A 20881-nucleotide genomic window follows, 5' to 3' on the forward strand; every position below is an offset into this window, starting at 1 on the left:
AGGGGTGCCTGGGTGGCTTAGTTGGTTAGATGTCCAACTTCACCTCAGGTCATGATCTCGCAGTTTGTGAGTTCAAACCCCACATGGGGCTCTGGAGACTGCTTCAAATTCTGTGTCTCCCTCTCTCTCTGCTCCTCCCCTGTTCATGCTCTCTCTCTCAAAAATAAATAAACATTAAAAAAAAAGATTTTGTTTTAAAAAAACTGAGAGACTAGAACCCTCAGTTGTAGTCAGCCGTCATGATGATCTGGTCAGATGGAAATGACAGTGAAGTACTGGAATAATAAGAGTCACTTATGAAAGAGGCAGGTTAAAAAGTGTTTGTTCTGGCAGTGTTTGTTCATTAAACATACAGTGTCTGGGACACAGTTATTAAGACTAATTTGAAAGGCTCAGGAAACAGTGACAGAAACAGGCACACCGCCTCCGAGCGGCAGAGGTATGTAACTCCGTGCCACCTCTGGCCTGTGGTCATTCTCATACATCCAGCTGCAGTCATGCAGGATCATCCATTCCCACATGGAGGAGAAATGTCATGACACAGAGCCTCTTGCCTATATTTGATGCCAGGGCTCTATACCTATGTTCTACCTAATTTGCAAAGTGGAACCAGTGGCAGTCTTCTGGTGGTCTGTCATTTTGCTGGCTTAGCCTTAGCTGTCAGTCAGTGCATCAGGTCAATAAATTGCTTGTCCTGATCTTTTAACGCTTTGATAAGACATCTTGGGGTGGTCCACAGATGCTTTTGTCAGGCATGTCATGGTCTTTGTTCTCTGAAATATTCTTCTCTGTAAAGTCTCCATATTTCCTGTATATAATGTAACTCAGCCATGCCTGTAAGTCTTTATCAGAGTTGAGCATGCTGGTGGCAGTCTTGTTGTTCAGACAAGACTCAGAACTAGAATAGTGCTCTTACTCCCCACACACAAACTGCCATGCATTGACCGAGCAGAAATGGATTTGATCCCTACCTGGGAAAACAGCAGAGCTTTAGAAATCTTGAAGAGACTGAGGAAAGGTTTGTTACAAATATATGGGAGAAATTAGAAAATTCTGTTTAAAATTCCAGTTAAAAAGTTTTTGTGAGAGTAAAAGTACAAAATATATAGTTAGCTTGACCACTGACATTCAGAAAACATGACATTCATTGCTGAGTTAAAGACTGTGAGAGGTTAGAATAAGCATTCACGGAGCACCCATATGGTTCATTTGGTTAAGTATCCAACTCTTGGTTTTGGCTCAGGTCAGGATTTCCCCGATTCGTGGGCTCAGCCCCGCATTGGATTTTGTGCTGACAGTGCAGAGCCTGCTCAGGATTCTCTCTCTCTGTCCTTCCCCCACATGAGTGGGCATGCTCTCTTTCAAATAAACTTTTAAATAAACAAATAAATTCAAAAAATTTTAAAAAAAGAATAAGCTTTCAGTAGTTAGTAAACTTTATGGAGTGTCATTCTAGGATGATTTAAAATGACCTGAAGCTATACAAGTTTCGGTCATAATTCTTCCTCATATTTACAGAAACTAAAGAGATTAAATGCTGAAAGGGCAGAATAGTAAGGAAAAGAAATAATGTGAAAAAGAAAATGTGTGACAAACTTCTTAAGAATAAGAAAGAGGTAAAGAATAGAAAGTTTTCTGAACTATTCCCACAAAACCCCTACAACTTGTTGCATCAAAATTAGTAATCTAAGTGCAGTATGGTGTTCTGGTTTGGGTCTTAGAACAGAAAAAGAGTGTTGATGGGAAAATCTAGTGAAATCCAAATAAACTCTGTAATTTACTTAACAAGTGTGACAGCTGTTGTGCTGTGGCTATATAAAATGGTAACATGGCATAGGAGGAGCACCTACGTTCCTAATGGTGACGTTGGGAAGTTTAGTAAAAGGTACACAGGAACTCTCTCCATGATGTCAATCTTTCTGAAAATGTAAATTAGTCCAAAATTAAAAGTTCTTAAAAATAGGAAGTAAGCCAAAAAAAAGAAAACAAGGTAGTAAGCATCAGGTAAATTCAGGGTGGCCGTTTTGGGTTGATGTTAATTGGGGGGTTTTTTGGCATATATTTTTTTATACCTTCGTATTTCATTTGCTAGGTCTTAACCCGTACTTAACTCTGAACACCTCTGGAAGTGGAACAATTCTCATAGATCTGTCTCCTGATGATAAAGAGTTTCAGTCTGTGGAGGAAGAGGTATGTTCATAGACCTTAAATAAATGTTGGCTCAGTAGCTAAACTTCCCTAGAGGTTTCCAGATCTTGAAAACGTAATAGGATTTTAATTGTCCCTAACTCTTTACCACCTGGATAAATGTTCAAAATCCACATTTAAGGTACATTCCCTCAGTAAACCTTAAATCCAGTAACTTAGTTCAGTACTACAATTAATACTAACACAGAATTCTGTTGGAGAGACTTTATTGTGGTTGGGGGGCAGGGGGATGCTTATATTCCCTCCCTTTGTGAAGGCGATTGCAAACCCCAGTATCTCAGACAAGACCCAGAATACGTGGGTGCTACTTTTCCAGGAAAGTTTTCTTCCAGCTTTCTTTTCACAGAACTCTTGGGCCCACTGAAATCTCTGAATAGTGCTTTATACTTTAAAGATCACGCATCCTATATATGTGGGGAGCACAGAGAAACAAATCAAGTGAGACTGGTTTCTAAAACTCAAGAAACTCCAGTTCTCAATGGAGTACATACTTTACTAGGGCAAAATGAATAGGAGTAAATAAATGATTGTTCTATTTTTTAGCATGTGAGGTGATTAGCTTTGTATGTTTAACTCATCTGTGCATCTGTTCCTTTTTCTTCCTTTAGTTTGCATTATATATAATTTTCACCTGAAAGTATTATTTTCAGGGGTGCCTGGGTGGTTCAGTTAGTTAAGCGTCCAGCTTTGGCTCAGGTCATGATCTCACAGTTCATGAGATCTAGCCTCACATCGGGCTCTGTGCTGTCAGCTCAGAGCCTGGAGCCTGCTGTGAATTCTGTGTTTCCTTCTCTCTCTCTCTCTATGCTTCTCCCATACTTACATGTTGTGTGTGTGTGTCTCTCTCTCAAAAATAAATAATACTTTTTGAAAAAAATTTTAACATTTCTTTTCAGATTGACTAGCTAACAGCTATCTCTAGAAAATAGTACTTGTGAAGTATAGAGCTCTCATATTCCTTAAACAACAAAAATATTAAAAATTTTTTGAAGAAAAAAAGTTAACATATATATTTGACATATTTTTTCATCAGATGCAAAGTACAGTCCGAGAGCACAGAGATGGAGGTCATGCAGGTGGAATCTTCAATAGATACAATATTCTCAAGGTAATCAGTTAGTGAAAATAAAGTTTTCTAAGACCATAGTTTTCAAAGCCTGAAACCGTAATTAACTTTCATGAGAATATAGCCTAGTAAGTCTTTGACGTAACATCAGAGGATATTTGGGGAAGGGTTATATATCCACAGAAGGTTAAAATTCTCAAAATCCCTGTACTTTTTTCATTTCCCCTTTCTTCCTTCCTTCATTTTTTTTTTTCTGGTGCTGTTTTCATAACAAAAAATTTAGCCTTTGTTGTAGCTCCAGAAAGGACACCATTTATATTTATTTGTCCTGCATCTACTCCAGGTTTCTATGAGTCCCCATCCATATCACTTTTTTGTAGTTTTAATAGTACTCCCTCTGTACCTTCATCTTTTAAACCATCAAGGTTTTAAGTCATTCAAAGGAGAGTCTTGTCTTTTCTTGATGCCAAGTACTCTTCTCAGGGCCTTTTCCAACTTTGCTGTGTTTTTCTTGAACTACAGCAAGCAAAAATTCACACTCTACTTGAGATGCATTAATATTTTTATTGACTACATTGATATATTCTTAATATTATGAAATAAGACAGAATTAAAATGTGGCAAGTGTCTTTTTAATACCTAAATTTTAAACTCAAAAGTGAATATCAAATATTTCAGCTGTTTTATATTATTATATATACACTATTATGAGTGTAATATTAGATATCATATATGTTAGAGTGAGTGAATACTAAAACTATTTGAGATTCCTTTATTCATTGTATTAGATGATTTCAGGTAATAGAATCCTAGTGGGGGCTGCCTGGGTGGCTCAGTCGGTTAAGCATCTGACTTAGGTTCGGGTGAATTTGTGAATTCGAACCCCATGTCAGGCTCTGTGCTGACAGCTAGCTCACAGCCTGGAACCTGTCTTCAGATTCTGTGTCTCCCTCTCTCTCTGACCCTCCCCTGCTCTTGCTGTCTCTCTCTCTAGCTCTCAAAAATAAATAAAACATTAAAAAAAAAAATCCTACTGGGACCTCCTTTTTATTAGTTCATATCATAGTATGACAAGAATGACATCTCAAGATTTCCATTCATGAACATATATTAATATTTTTAATAAGACAAATAATTATGCCTTTTATTTTTTTTAATATAAATGAGATCTCTTTGTGTTAGTTGTGCTCCTTGATTACATCTGTGGCAATATTTGAGTGTTTTTAAGCAAAGACTAAAGCCACCAGCCCCCAGATGTGCTCTAGGGCCAGCAGGGGGCTATAACACCTTTAGACACAGCCAAGAAACAGCTCTAGCGCTGTGAACTTTGATCCCAGAAATACTCCCAGTGAGACCAGCATCCATCTTTAACTCCTCTCCAAACAAAAATTTTAGGAATTGGAGGAATAGGGAAGGGTGGAGGGAGTAGCAGAGGTGTGTCTGTGTATGTGTTTTAAGAATGGTTTTTGCTGGGGGTTATTTCAAATATTTTTCATTTAAAGCAGATAAAGATGATACTTTGATCCAGATAAAATAGGGGGAGGTGAAAGATACTGTTCTCTTTTTAACACTTACATACAGAACTCAATATACTCGTATTGGAGCTGTTTTGGTAATAATTCTAAATTAATGAGAATGGAAGTATTTTAGTCAATTTATGGTATTCTTGACCTTCCCATAAGGCCATATGTAGCTTTTTTTCCTTTAAAGTTTTTGATTTCCAAAATGCAGCTATATTTCTATCTTTATGTTTGAGACCAAGTATTTTTAGCTGACTAAAATAAAACACAGCTTACATTTCAGAGGCGTTTTGCCTCTCTTCTGGCTATGTGGCTTATTTGGGTTAAGATGAACAAGAAGATAAGTGATTATGACCTAAAGATTTTGATTTTTCTGGGTTTTTTTTTTTAATAGATTCAGAAAGTTTGTAACAAAAAACTATGGGAAAGATATACCCACAGGAGAAAAGAAGTTTCTGAAGAAAACCACAACCATGCAAATGAAAGAATGCTATTTCATGGTAAGATTCCTCTGGGTGGGGGGTGCAGCGCTGGTGGGCTCAGTAGGTAGAACATGATCTCACCCACTTTGAGGGTGGAGATTACTTTTTAAAAATAAAAATCTGGGGCATCTGGGTGGTTCAGTCAGCAAGTGTCCGACTTAGGCTCAGGTCATAATCTCACAGTTCATGAGTTTGAACCCCACATCGGGCTCTGTGCTGACAGCTGAGAGGCTGGAGCCTGTCTTCGGATTCTGTGTCTCCCTCTCTCTCTGACCCTCCCCTGCTTTGGCTGTCTCTCTCTTTCAAAATTAAAAACATTTTAAAAAATTAAAAAAAAGAATATCATCTTAAGTATGTTTAAAAAAATTTTTTTTAATCTTCAAAATAAAGAACTATTGTCATTGAACTTAGGGAATTTTCTGAGAACTGTTGGATTGAGAGCACCATTATGTATTCTTGAGATTTCCTGTTTTCTTTTATGCTGCAAATTGACAGGTGTTGATTGGTCTTTCAGATTTATAGCAAAGATGAATATAAATATTATTAACATAGTGTTTATCAAATCATCAAGCACCTAGTAACGCCACTCTGTTTCCTCATTGGCCTTGATTGCAGAAAGTTTTTAGAGACCTGAAAAGTTCTATAAAACAGCATTTACATTTCACAGTCCCCTGGGAAAATGGCTATAGTAGACTGAATGGCTATAGCAATTCAGAATTACCATTTAGATGGTATCGCAATTCAGCCTGCCGTACCATCTAAATGGTATTTCTCATTCTAAAACTCTAAAAATCATCATGATAATCTCTTGTCAAAGAGTATAATATTCACTTAAAAGTACTGACTTGATGGTTATAATGAATCATTTTTCTGTTTTATAATAAGAATGATTTTGGTTTTTCTAAATTCAAATAAGTGATTCTAGTCTTCTGTATTTCTGCAGAGTGGAATTCAGTGTATTTTCCTGTCCCTTTATGAACAGGGATACTAATCTTAATGAATCAGTTAACTGTTATATTGGCTTTTCTCATCACCCACCCCTCACCCTACTCTCTGGCCTGGTTCCCTGACTACCTCCTTCCCTTCTTGGCACGCAGGCACGGAAGGGAGCGAGAGTAGTCAGGATGCAGAGTGAAGGAACACACGTTTGCAGATAGTCTGGTGTAACGGTATGAAAGGCAGCGAAGTGGAGAGATGAGAAAGAAGTATAAAGAAGAGACGAAACAGGAAAAGACCACCTTGGCCACTTGATATCTAGAAAAAGTGCACAGACATAGGTGTCACTGTAAGACCTAATTGCATTCAGCCTTGCTCTAGGAGATGAATTATGAGACTCCGTTCTGGATTTGGGGTCTGGAATTTGGTAACTTTATCATTGATATTTTAAGTAATCTTTTTTTCTAGTTGAATCATTGTGTGTCCCTTTTTTTGGGCATCTGATCCGCCCCTTATTAGAAACATCAATCAATGTTAACAATTCTTTTAAAGTAGCTATTTATTGGGGCACCTGGGTGGCTCAGTCAGTTAAGTGTCTGTGCGTTCAAGCCCCACATTGACACCTGTACTTGACAGCTCGGAGTCTGGAGCCTGCTTCAGATTCTTTGTTTCCCTCTCTGCTCCTCCCTACGCTTTGTCTCAAAAATGAATAAACATTAAAAAAATTTTTTAATTAAAATTATGTCATTTACTGTGAAGGGATGAACTAGGTGACAGTTAACTTGTTATCCTTATTTTATATTCTTTATTTTGTTGGTCAGTGTGTATATTTAGGAATTTAACTTCAAAGAAGATTTCATTTTATTCTCCTAAGATAATTTTAAATTGTTGTCCATCTACCTCTATTTTAGGGTCTCCCTTTGTGAATGCCATTATCCATAAAGGCTTCGATGAAAGGCATGCCTACATAGGTGGCATGTTTGGAGCTGGGATATATTTTGCTGAAAACTCTTCCAAAAGCAATCAGTATGTATATGGAATTGGAGGAGGTACTGGGTGTCCAGTCCACAAAGACAGATCTTGTTACATTTGCCACAGGTAAGAGATCACTTGTTCTCATTCAGTTTGATAAGGATTTAATAAGAACTAGTTTTATATTTGAGAAATTTAGGGAGCAAGGCATCATCTTGGACAACTTTAGGACTCCAAGATAGGTATATTTCAGGCCGCTTTTGGCCCTCTCACTGGTTATAACAGTAGCTAGTGTTTATTAAATGATCTGTGTGAGCCAAGCACAGTTCAAAGCACTTGACCTATTTAACTCATTTAATCATTAGAGTACCGTGTGCTTTAAAGAATATGAAGCAGAAAATATCACGGAGCATGAGAGATTTTATTGTGGCCCTTAAATATTACAGGGCTTTGGGTTCTTTGGAAGTTTGTATTCAAATGCTAAAAACTTTACTAAGCCTAGTATTTCATAGCAATGCCTGTATGAGTCTGTCTTCCAATGTGATATGATCCTTATCCTCAATTTATGATATTACTTACAGTGAAACACATCCCTTTTAAAAAGCACATTATTATCAAATAACTACTTTGCACTTTTTCCCCCAGTTTTAGTTACTCTGGTCTAACTCAGTTGTTAAAATCATTCAAATAACTTGCCCCTAATTAATCCTCATAGATAAATATAAATTATCTTTTGTCATTTGAAAAATTGAGTAAGGTTAATTATTGAAATTTATTCAACAGTTAGGGTATTGCTTATAGAAATCTGGAGCAGTCTTCATCAAATATTAGCAAGCATGAGAATCGCCTAAAGGGCTCACTAAAACAGATTCCTGAGCCCTGCCGGATGAGTTGCTGATTTAGTACGTCTGAGATGAGGCCCCAGAATTTGAATTTCTACCACGTTGCTGATGCTGATGTTTCTGATCACTGGTCTAGAGCAAAAGCCTAGAGCAGTAGTTCTCAGCCTTGGTGACACATTCGAATCACCTAGGAAGCTTTAACAGCTCCTGATGCCTGTGGCCCAGCCTCAGAGGTGCTCGCTGGCTGGGCTGGGTATTAGGGTCTGTAAAGGCTTCCCCACTGATTTTGAAAGGTTGCCGAGGTAGAAGAACTCTAGTCCTGCGGAGAAACAAGGTCTGTTTGTGTATTACTCTTGTTTTCCCCCTAAGTTTAGACTTGTGTAGGTGCCTGAAGTCAGCCCTTCTGGGTATGAATGCCCATCCACTTCTGTCTTAGATCATAAATCAGACAGGTTAGAAAGCTTGTAATTTCTTGAGATTCTGTAAATTCAACCCTGCTGTAATATTATCTGAAGGTAAGGTAGTTCTCATTAAATAAGCAGTGTTCTAGTACCTCTCGTTACTCTTTGGAACAGAATGGTTGGTTGTCTGGAAATAAGATTTTATTAACAAGATTTTTAGGGGCACCTGGGTGGCTCAGTCAGTTAAGCATCTGACTTCAGTTCAGGTCATGATCTCACAGTTTGTGGATTCGAGCCCTGTGTTGGGCTCTGTGCTGACAGTTCAGAGCCTGCTCAGATTCTCTCCTTCTCTCTGCCCCTCCCCCACTTGTATTTCTCTCTCTCTCTCTCTCTCTCTCTCTCTCTCCCCTCTCAAAAATAAATAAACATTAAAGAAAAAAATTTTAAAGACTTTTGTATTTGGATTATCACAGGGCTGATTATGACTATAGTAAAAATTGATTAGTAATCCTAAGGTTTCCAACAGGCATATTTAGAAGAAAAAGTATAGATAGCCTCTCTTTGGAGAATAGAATCAACTAGTTCACCAAAATCTCCTTCTGTCCTCGGAAAAGAAGAGAAGCTATGAAGTAATTTTTTAAAAAGGCTTATTGGAAATAAGTCAATCATATATGTGCCTGGGGGATTGGGAGTATAATCTACTTAAAATTCTGGTAAGGAAACACCTATTTGAGGAACTAACATTGCAGATGAAACCTAAAAAAACCAAGTGTTAGCCGGTTTGAAGAGTGGTAGAATAGATCCCATTCTCTGTAGTAAAGGAAACCGTGCGTGTGATAGTCACAGGGTAAGAGAGTTGGCTTGTGTGAAGAAAGAAAATTAGTGTACCTGGTGCACAGTGAACACAAGGTAAGGTTAGAAAATTTGGAGCCATTGTAAGGAATTCGGATCTTCTTCCAAGAATATTGAGTAGCCTCTACAAGGTTTTAAGCAGAAAAATGATGTGATTTGATTAATGTTTTATGTGTTGGGGTTTTTTCTAAATAACTCAGCTAGGAATTAGAGTAGAAATAGAGTAGTTCAGAGGCCATTGTTCCCAGTCCAAAATCACTGAAAATTTTGGTGATTTGAATTTAATGGTAGCAATAGAATTAAGAGAATGAGTTTCAAATATAATTTGAAGGTGGAATCAACTAGACTCAGATAAGTGTCTATCTTTGCAAGCTACTTCAGGGAGTTCCTTAAACTCATTTCTCCTTCTCGCTTGGGCTGTGGTTTGTGCTTCTGCTGGGATACAAACAAGATCGAGTCTCTGTCTCTATAAGGTTATTCCATTCTCAGTTTTTATAGTTAAAATAATGATTAATTAAAGTGACAAATTGGTAGTGAGAGTAGTAGATAGACATTCTTACAAAGTTCTTTTAAGGATGAAATGACAAAAACAACCTGTGTTTCTGTATAAATACATTAAAAAGCTTATGCAGCATTCACAAATAAAATTGTCTTATCCTGCCTTGTCTTCAGAGAGATCTTTTTCTTTCCATGTTGTAGGCAGCTGCTCTTTTGCCGGGTGACCCTAGGAAAGTCTTTCCTGCAGTTTAGTGCAATGAAAATGGCACATTCTCCCCCGGGACATCATTCAGTCACTGGCCGACCCAGTGTCAATGGTCTGGCATTAGCTGAATATGTTATTTACAGAGGAGAACAGGTAATTCAGTTTCATTTGTTCATCTTCAGAAAGTATTTAAAGCCAAACTTGAACCTTTCCTTACTAACCCCTTAAATAGACAAGGTATATTGCCTTAAGAACTGGGTGGTTGTGTCATTTTTCTTTTTTTTAACTTTTATTTGGAAATAATTTCTCACTTACAGAAAAGTTGCAGAAATAATCAAGAGGTCCCTCATTTTTACATTGTCAGCATTTTATCATTCTCTCCCAAGTGTGTGTGAATACAGATTTGTTTTTTCTGAACTGCTTGAGAGGAACTTGTAGGCTTGTTGCTTTACCTTTAAATGCTTTTGTGTGTGTTTCCCTAAAACAAGGACATTCTCTTAAAATTATCAAAATTGGGAAAATACCATTGTTAAAATATTACATCTAACTCACAGACTTTATTCAGATTTTGCCAGTTACAGTGGATCTTTTTTCTGTTTTTTACCTTCTGTAAAAGATAATTAGTCCGAATCCTGTATTTAGTAATTAGCCTAGCTGTACAAAGACGCATATAATTCCCTCTAGCTCTTAGTGACACAGATCCAGTCAAAAGCATCCCTAGAGCCATGTTCTGAACTGAGGATAATGTATAGCAGAGTCCCCTCAGTTATTCTAAACAAACGCATACTTAGTATTCATCCTAGACCTGCTGATTCAGAACCTGAGGGATTGGATCAACGTAAGGATGGTTTGAGAAAATGCCCTTAGAGGATTCTGATCCACAGCACTAATTTAGAACCTCTTTTCTAAAGATTAGAAATCCTTATAGTAAAATCTTTCCCAAAAAATTGTTTCCCGGTATTTAAATTGATCTTTCTCTTCCAGGCTTATCCTGAATATTTAATTACTTACCAGATTGTGAGGCCTGAAGGTATGGTTGATGGATAAATAGTTGTTTTAGGAAACTAAATCCACTGAACCTAAAGTCATCTAAGCAGCTGGTGGCCTCTTAAGTTTTGCTCCTTCGCTGAGAAATATCATCTTGTCCGCAAGCCTGTGGCAAAAGGATAAAAAAATGTGAAAGAAGTTTAACATTCTGACTTGATAAAGCTTTAATAATGTACAGTGTTTTCTAAATATTTCCTGTTTTTCAGCACTTTAACAGATGCCATTCCAGGTTAAACTGGGTTTGTCTGTACTAAATTAAAAACAAAGTTAACTTGAATCTTTTATATGTTATGCATTGATTCTAACATAAACTGTAATCCCCTCAACAGAACTCATTTTACTAATACAGTACTGTGTTCTTTAAAACGCAGCATTTACACTGAATACAATTTCATTTGTAAAACTGTAAATAAGAGCTTTTGTACTAGCCCAATATTTATTTACATTGCTTTGTAATATAAATCTGTTTTAGAACTGCAGCGGTTTACAAATTTTTTTCATATGTACTTCCCATCTGTACTTCATCGTGCATCATCATGATCGTGTGATCTTTACATTTGATTTCAGAGGCTGTGTTGATATTAGCAAAGACTTTGTCGGTTGGGAAAGATTGATATATCCGATTTAATTTGCTGATGGAAGCATTTATCTCTCATTAGAAATCTTTCCCATTTTAGAACTTCTTTCATAAATGCTCTGAGGATTTAATTTGTGATACCTTTGTATGTATAAGACACATTCCAAAAAGCTCGAATTATGAACGTCCTGATAATTAAAGACACTTCTTTACTGGCCTCAAACTCCAGGTTTCACATTGGAAAATTTTGTCATTTCATTTTGTAAAAATTAGAGCAAGGGCTTCTGTGTTTTAGAGGCTAAATCCTGCCAGTGAACAAGTATAGTGTTCTTTTCATGGAGTGTAAATAGGAAGTTACATTTCAGAGGTAGGAAGGGTAATCCTGAATAATTTTCCAATGTTTTCTAATTACCCGCAATCTAAGGGGAGAGGAGTAGGTCGTTTTTTGAACTCAGTAATTTTTTCTTGTTCTTTCTCCTTGGCCTTACTGTTAGAGCCAGTCCTCACACCGTAGGGAAACTGAACCCAGAACCATGGAATGCAGGTGTCCGGTTCTCTCCAGGCTGCCTGCAAGGGCAGGTGCTGTGAGAAGGCGCTTCCTGGCCCTGGGTTGCCTCATCAGGACACGAAGAGTTGATTGGAAATAACACTTTGTGTGCGCACCACGTGGTGACCAGGCTTGGTGGGCAGCTGTGGAGGGGAATGCTATCCCGTAAAATGCCATTCCTGTTGTCTAATGTAAAACTGTTTTTTCCATGAAATAGGTACAGAGACGTGAATTACAGCTTGACAGTCTAGTTGCTGACTGTAGCTCCCTCCGAAAGCAAGGCAAGATTTTTACTGACTTACATCTCCATAAGTGAGAATGTTCCCCTTCAGTCTCTGTACCAGTTCACTTTTATTTTACATTTTATTCCGTCTCTAAATTATCTGGCCCTTTGCAGTAACTTGTACATAAAGTGCTAGAAAATCATGTTTCTTGTTCTAAATGAGAGTTAATCAGAGTAAATGCATATCTGGAGTTGTTTGTGTGATGTAAATTGTGATCATTATTTAAGAGGTCAGTTCCTGACCTGGAAGTGCTTTTATACAGCTCTCTAATAATCCTAAAGTAATTTCTTGAAACAAATGGAGTATGCCAAATTTTATATAATTTTTCAGATTCTGGAAGCTTCCAGATTTTATAATTAGAAGATAATGAGATGAGTTAATGGAGTTTATATTTACATACCTTATCTCTCAACATTGAGCCAATTACTCACCCTGTAAGTGAATCTGGAATTGCTTATCATGGAAGATCATCGAGATCTATGAGTTTAGGATACTGCAGCCTGTGTTGTTTCATCTTATCCATTGCTTAAGTAGTGTGTTGTTTTTCTATGAATGGTCATATTGTGGTTAGTATGTTAGCATGGCAGTATTTTCAGATAGCTTTTTGTTTGTTGACACTTTGAGGGATTTTGGGGGGTGGTGGGGGATTTTTTTTGGAGTTTTTGCATGAAATATCTTACCTTATAATGATGGAATTGCTTTTTCTTTTGTCATGTGTTGGCTTTTTTTTTTTTTTTTTTTGAAGTGAGATTTAACTTTCTGTGTAAGTAGTATTACTATATCCATCTTGGGTGTCTTTCTTGTACTGTATCACATTCCATACCTTCATTTAATTCTTAATAAAGTGTTCATTGGTTTTTCTGGGTAGCATGGTAATTACTGGAATAGTATAAATGTTTTGAATGGTCTTTGAGAAAATGGATTAAGATTCCAATAAACCACAATTGCAGGAAAACAATGTAGTTCTGAGTCTAACAGTGATAGAATGCAGTTTAAAGTTTGAAATTTTTGAATGTTGTGAGCATAATGTACTCAGATGCTTTAAGATGTGATGCTTTCAGACATTTAAGACATCCAGTACGACTTTTAGCCAACCTTCAAGCTCACTCCCAGGAAATCTGTCTTCTTCCAAAGAGGAGTATGTATCTACTTCTTTGTTTTGAGTAAGCTCTAGGCCCAGCATGGGGTTTGTACTCACAACCCCAAGATCAAGAGTCACATGCTGTACTGACTGAGCCGGCCAGGCGCCCCTAAAAAATTTTTTATAAGTTTTAAAATCTTAAAGTTAATGGTATTTATTTTTCTTAAAAGAAAGTATAGGTACATCTGGGTGGCTCAGTCCAGTAAGCGTCTAACTTTAGTTCAGGTCATGATTTCATGGTTCATGCCTGAGTTCGAGCCCCACATCAGGCTCTCTGCCATCAGCACAGAGCCTGCTTTGGATCTTCTTTCTCTCTATCCCTTCCATGCTTGATGTGCACTCTCTTTCTCTCAAAAATAATAAAACATTTTTTAAAAAGTATAGTGATGTATCTATTTTAGATTTCAGTATAAGTGTTCATGTGTGTGTGTAATCCGTTCTTTGCTTTCCATAATAAGAGAATAATGGTGCAAATAACCCATGAGTCATTTGGCTTTGAAAAATGTCTCAGCACCTTAGTCTTTCTCCTTCAGTTAGGATAATATGTTTGCTTGCTAGTTCCTAAGCATCCCAGTATATGAAATGATCCAGTTCTTTCCAGGGTGGTGAGGAAAGAAAACATGTAAATAAATTCCCATAAGCTTTTGTAATTAGTATTCCTGACTGATCCTCCTGCCCTGTCCTCAGAGGAAGCAAGTAGTAGTACCCATTCGTCACCAGGAGAACGGTCGATTCTTTTTCCCAGTTTGAGTTAGGTTTTTTAATTTATTTTTAATGTTTTTTTATTTATTTTTGAGAGGGAGACAGCGTGAGAAGGGGAGGGTCAGAGAGAGAGGGAGACACAGAATCTGAAGCAGGCTCCAGGCTCTGAGCTAGCTGTCAGCACAGAGCCTGATGCGGGGCTTGAACCCATGAACTGTGAGATCATGACCTGAGCTGAAGTCAGACGTTTAACCGACTGAGCCATCCAGGTGCCCCTGTTCAGTTTTTAATATTTGACTTGCTTTATGGATTATTAAACTTCTAAAACCTTGGACTGGAGGCATCCTGGCTTGGGGTGCAGAGTGGAGGAGTCTCAGAAGCCTAGCTTGCCTGTGCCCGAGCCCCCCACCAATCCTCTGCCTCTCCTTCCTTGGAGGGCAGAAGGCCTGTCAGATTTTATATAAAGTTAGACTACAGTGTGGCCTTTTCACTGTCTGCTCAATCTCCCCCCGCCCCTTTATGCTTACTAGCTTAGGCAGACTGTGACCTAAAATACTTAATTACACCCTTTCCAAAGATCCTTGCTCCTCACATACAAGCCACCACTGTCAGAACTGTCTCCGTAGTTCGTCATCCACCCACAGTTGTCCTTCCCGTCACACAAGTCGGCATAGAGCCCCCCACGTGGTCTGCCAGGTGAGCAGTGCCACAAAGAAGTGGAGAGAATTGGCGAACAAGATAAATCAGGAAAATACCCACATTATAAAAGAGGAAGAGATGGGAAATGGAAATAGAAGAGGCCTGAGAGAGATGAAGTACAGAAGATCCAACTTAATAGGGAAGGGAAGAAATTTGAAGATTTTTCTACAGTTTATTAAAGACCTGAAGAAGGATTTGACAAACACCTAGAAGAATGTGTGAAAACAAATCTTACAGACATGTAGTGGAATCACAAAAGAGAAAGCAACCAAAGAGAAAAGACCTTACCTGCAAAGGAATAACTACCCTAACAGCAGGCTTTTCAATGGCACCAGTTAGGCCAGGAGACAGTAAAATACTGAGTGCTGAGGAGGAAAAAAGTGGTAGCTGTGAATTCGACCCATAGATAAATGAGTATTTTTAAAGGGAGGATATGGGGCGCCTGGGTGGCTCAGTCTGAGAGATGTCCAACTTGGTTTCGGCTCAGGGCACGATCTCATGACTTTGTGAGACAGAGCCCTGCCCAGGGCTCTGTGCTGACAGCATGGAGCTGCCTCCGATCCTCACTTGTGCTGTCGCTGTTTCTCTCAAAATAAGTAAATAAAAACTCTTAAAAACTAACCGCTGCACAAGGAAGAGTAGACATTTAAAAAGGGGTTAGGGGTAAAAAACATTTTCAGATTTTGCTGAAAGAACTCAGGTTTGTTCTTTAGGAAAGAAGGCAGTTGAGTACAGGGGGAAGGAGTTAAATGCAAGAAGCCGAGAGGACAAAGAAATTGGTAGGGCCGCCTGGGTGGTTCAGTTGGTCAGAGTGTCTGACTTCAGCTCAGGTCATGATCTCAGTTTGTAGGTTTTGAGCCCCGTGTCCAGCTCTGTGCTGACAGCTCAGAGCCTGAATCCTGCTTCGGATTCTGTGTCTCTGTCCCTTCACTGCTCATGCTCTCTCTCTCTCTCTCTCAAAAATAAACATTGAAAAAATCAACAAACTGAGGGGGAAAAGAAATCGGTAAACAGAATGAAATTCTCATGTAAAAACACTGTTTTATTAACGGATAGGGAATAATCTTCAAGACATAACAAATGAAAACAAACCAAAAAAGCAAGAGGTTGACCAATATGTATGATTTACTATTATTTACTGCTATTTCTATAAAAGGAAAAAATACAATATACATTTCCTTCTTTATGCATAAAATGCCTCCAGGTTACACACAAACTTGAGGACACCAGAGATGTTAATGACTTCACTACGTAGTCATTTATTCCTTTTGAATTTTGTTATCAGAGCTGTTTTATCTACTTAAATGAAATACTAAAATAAGTGTTGTTTATAAAAATACTGTAAAAGTAAAGAATAGATTTGAGGTTTTAAAAAGAAGGTGGAATTTAAAGTACTACTTGACAATGATACAGAAGATAAGAGAAACTTTAAAATGTCAATGAACTTCAGTATGCATGTTACCTTTTTTAAGGATAATCAAGAAAAGAATGGAAATAGAATTGCAAAGGTGAAAAAAGGGTAGAAAAATTGAATACTCCAATAGAAATGGAAATAACAGGCGATGCATGCACTTTTTCTCCCCAAAGTTATAAAAGAACCTAGGGTAGGTAGGTAATAACCTGTGACGGGCTAAGAATAGGCTAGACATGCCTACGGCGGGGGTGGGGGAGAGGACCAGAGATCAAGAATAGAATTAATGCTCTAGCAACTAAGTGTAATACTGGTGCAGGGATAGGCTCATTTGACCAACTGAACAGAGTACATATGGGATTTGTACATGTGGGATACCAGAGGTAGCATTGTAGCATTATAGTGCAGAAGGAAGGACCTTTTCAACCAATGGTTATGGATTTATGGATAACTATGAAAAAATACATGTATTTGGATGCATAAACAAATATTCTAAATGTATTTTATATAGTACTTCTATACGAAAAGTAAAGTATGTTAAATGTTTAGAAGAAACTGGAAGACTTTCTGATTTAGAGACAAAAGAGAAATTTTAACTGAGCTTTAATGAATGCTAGCCCTAAAAGTACAGGTTGATAAATTTATATTAAAATTAAGAACATCTGTTCATCTAATAACCTCTGTGAGGAAAGTAAAAAGGCTAGTCACGAAGTGGGAGAAGATATGTGAAGCACGTGTAGAGGGCAGAGGACTCTGATTAAAAACTGCAGATTATAAATCAATATATATTTAAATCAATTTTATATATAAGCCAAAAGCCAGCTTCCTGTGTGGGGGAGAAACAGAAATCAGGCATCAGATGAGGGCTGCCCATTATCCCTACTTAGCACTCTTCTGAAAATTGATAAAGGAGATAGTCAAACTATTTTTCATTATAATTGATATACTGAAAAACTCAAAATCTGCTGAAAAACTGTTAGAATAAGAAGATTCAATAAGATGAGTAGCTACAAAATAAGCAGTAAGTAGTAGACTTACTATTTACGCAAAAGCAGTTGGTAGATGAAATGGAAGGAAAGATCCCATTTGTAATAACAAAGAATATATATAATACCTAAAAATAATGCTACTTAAAGACACAAAATAAGATGGCACAAATAGAGTACCATATGCTGTTCTTGGACAGAAAGATTCAATATCATAAAGTATTGAGACAGATAGCATGAGTGGGGGAAGGGCAGAGAGAGAAGGAGACACAGACTCCGAAGCAGGCTCCAGGCTCTGACCTGTCAGCATGGAGCCCGATGCGGGGCTCGAACCCACAAACGGTGAGATCATGACCTGAGCCGAAGTCGGATGCTTAACCAGCTGAGCCACCCAGGCGCCCCTGAACCCTTTCTTTCTTCTTCATGAAATACAGTTGACACACATTGTTAACAGTGTCAGGTGTACAGCATAGCGGTTCCAAAAGTCTACTTTGGCCGTGTGCACAAGTGTAGCCGCCATCTGTCCCCATACAGTACGATTGTATGGTGCACTTTAATCCCACTGATTTATTCATTGCATAACTGGAAGCCTCTGTCTCCCACTCCCCTTCACCCATTTTGCCCATCCCCCCACCTCCTTCTGCAGCTATCAGTTTGTCCTCTGTTGGTCTCTTTCTGCTTTTAGTTTATTTATTCACTTGGCTTTTAGATTTCACATAAGTGAAATCATACAGTATTTGTCTTTGTCTACATGTCAGCCTTCTGGAGGGAAGGAGTAGAAAACCATACAAATTGATTCTAAAGCTACCATGGAAAAATAAATGTACAAGGATTCTTATTAAGAATATTTCTAACCTATTATTAAGACAGTAATCCTGACACATAAGATAATCCGTGGAATGGACAAGAGTGCGGAAGTGGTCTCACATCCACGGTATGTAATGAAGGTAGTAGATTATGAAATTGTGGGAAAGGCAGTGGTCTTGCAACAACTGAGGAGCCATCTGGGAAAAAACAGTTGGACCCAAGCCTTATTCCTGACATCAGAATATTTCCAGTGAGTCAAATGTGTCATGCCAGAAATGAAACTACAAAATCACAATATTGCTAATTTAGGTGTAGCGAAGATCTTTCTGATGTAACACAAAACCCAGAAGCTGTGAACAAAAGGATTGATAAATCCAACTTGAGAAAAATGTTATGTCTGCAAACAAAAAGATAAATGCCAAACTGACAAATATTTGCAGTACGTACAGCAGACGAGGAATTGGTTCTCTTTAACATAAAAAGCTGTAAATGAAGAAGCAAAACAATAACTGGACAGAAAAGGCAACGCTGATGCCATTTAAAGGAGACAGATTCAGCTTACCCATACACTGCAACACCATTTTCCACCCCTGTTAGCAAAGATCAAGGAGTGGTACTCAAAATAATGAACACCCTAACGCTGGTCAGTCCGAATGGACTCAAGACTCCCTCTTCTACCTGGTCCCAATCCGTTGGATGGTGGATTGTGGAAGAGGGTGGGGGGCTAGAGCCGCTGATCCAGGACGGAGCATTTAGGGGGCTTGGGACAGCTTGTTCCTGTGATACTTAGCAGCCAGTAAATCCCACTGGTGCAGTAAAGCTACACCTATACTGAGTAGCTAGTATACATAGTACCTCTCCTGTACTGTTGAGAAGCCACCTCAGAAAACTGATAAATAGTTGCCCAAATTTTAACCATCTAAAAGGGTCCATACCCTTTGAGTGAAAGGACCTATGAGAAGGAAATACACCGCAGCCTTACTTGAAATGACAAAGTTGTAAGCGGCACATCTATCAATAGGGAACTGGCTAGATAAATTACAGTGCATTCGTACACCGAAAAGTCTAGAGTCATGAAAAGAATGGGTAAGTCCTATGTGTACTGATGAAGCTAAACTATTGGGAAAGGGTGTGGGGAGTGAAGCAAGACTCAGAGCAGTGTGTATGATAAGTTACCACTGTAAAAAATAATAATCATAATAAGAGGAGAAATAACATAGGCATGTTTGTCCATAGGCCATCTCTCAGGGATTGGGGGGAATAAATGGCAAATACATGGTAACAATAATCAGAGGAGATCTGGGTGGCAGATACCTACAGATGGAAATGAAAGCTAACTTTCCATGCTGTATTCACTGGACTTAGAATTTTGTCTATGGGGACTCATCTAAAAATAAAAATAAATTTTTAGGGCCACCTGGCTGGCTCAGTCAGTAGAGCATTAGACTCTTGATCTCAGGGTTCTAAGTTCAAGCCCCACATTGGATATAGAGATTACTTAAAAATAAAATTTAAAAATAGTAAAGAGGGGCGCCTGGGTGGCTCAGTCGGTTAAACGTCTGACTTCAGCTCAGGTCATGATCTCACGGTTCAGGCCTCACATTGGGCTCTGTGCTGACAGCTCAGAGCCTGGAGCCTGCTTCAGATTCTGTGTCTCCCTCTCTCTCTGCCCCTCCCCCACTCGTGCTCTGTCTCTCAAAAAAAAATACACTGAGGCATATTAAAAAATTTTTAATAATAAAGATATAGGTGGGGCGCCTGGGTGGCTCAGTCGGTTAAGCCTCCGACTTCGGCTCAAGTCAGATCTCACGTTCGTGGGTTCGAGCCCCGCGTCAGTCTCTGTGCTGACAGCTCAGAGCCTGGAGCCTGCTTCAGATTCTGTCTCCTCTCTCTGCCCCTCCCCCTCTCATGCTCTGTCTCTCTCTGTATCAAAAATAAATAAAACATTTTTTTTTAAGTTTAAAAAAAGATATAGGTAAAATTTGTTTAAAGATGAGATTTAAGTTTGGTAATATCTAAGGATTCTTTTAAGCTCTGAGTCTGCTAAAGTGGCTGAACTGAGGAGCGCCCCAGCCTGCTCCATCCTCTCTTCTGGTTCATAGCCTCCGTTCTAGCAGTTGTTCAAAACAGGGCCCTCGGGGTCTTTACCTTCTTTCCCTCCCAGCCTGCATCATCCCGCTTCGATTCCGGCTTTCACCTTTGTCCACCACCGCCCCCCATTCCAGATCCCATAGGCTCTTTTCTCTTCCTTTTTTTCTTTCTCCCTTCCTTCTGTCCTTCTTTCCTTCCTTCCTTCCTTTCTTTTTCTTTCTTCCTTTCTTTATTAAACTCTAGTCTATTTTTAACTCAAGAACCAGGTGATCCTGTTGAAGCGTAAGTCAAACTGTGTCATGCCTCTTGTTCAAAATTCTGCAGTGACTCCCCGCTTCACTTAAAAAGATGAAGTTTTGGGGCACCTGCCTGGCTCAGTCAGTGGAGTGTGTGACTCTTGGTCCCGGGGTTGTGAGTTCAAACCCCACATTAGGTATAGAGATGAGTTAAAAATTTTAAAAATCCTTTAAAAAAATGGTGAAGTCCTTTAAATGCATAGCTTAACATACATGACCTGCCTCTGCCACCCTTGTGTCACCATTTCCCACTCTACCCCTGGCCACATCCGCCTCTGAACAGGCAGGCCGCCTTCCCCCAGCCCTGGCCT

General features: G+C 38.6%; 1 protein-coding gene and 1 long non-coding RNA gene across 3 annotated transcripts in view; one reads left to right on the top strand and one right to left on the bottom strand.

Annotated features, from left to right (window-relative positions):
* The window catches only part of TNKS2 (tankyrase 2), a 48953-nt gene extending 37102 nt beyond the window's left edge, over positions 1–11851 (top strand). Inside the window, exons 21-26 of one of the 2 annotated variants that reach the window (XM_029932222.1) lie at positions 2093–2190; positions 3242–3316; positions 5189–5294; positions 7124–7310; positions 9979–10135; positions 10967–11851. In XM_029932222.1, coding sequence (XP_029788082.1) covers positions 2093–2190; positions 3242–3316; positions 5189–5294; positions 7124–7310; positions 9979–10135; positions 10967–11029 — 686 coding nt within the window. In that variant the 3' untranslated portion in view covers positions 11030–11851. The remainder of the gene's footprint in view (positions 1–2092; positions 2191–3241; positions 3317–5188; positions 5295–7123; positions 7311–9978; positions 10136–10966) is intronic. The other variant, XM_029932223.1, reaches the window with a different exon arrangement.
* Positions 11000–20881, bottom strand: part of LOC115285695 — a 20574-nt gene continuing 10692 nt past the window's right edge. The window contains exon 3 of the long non-coding RNA XR_003905654.1: positions 11000–11135. This is a non-coding gene — a long non-coding RNA (uncharacterized LOC115285695). The remainder of the gene's footprint in view (positions 11136–20881) is intronic.

The sequence above is a fragment of the Suricata suricatta genome, chromosome 2, assembly GCF_006229205.1.
Source record: "Suricata suricatta isolate VVHF042 chromosome 2, meerkat_22Aug2017_6uvM2_HiC, whole genome shotgun sequence".
Classification (NCBI taxonomy): domain Eukaryota; kingdom Metazoa; phylum Chordata; class Mammalia; order Carnivora; family Herpestidae; genus Suricata; species Suricata suricatta.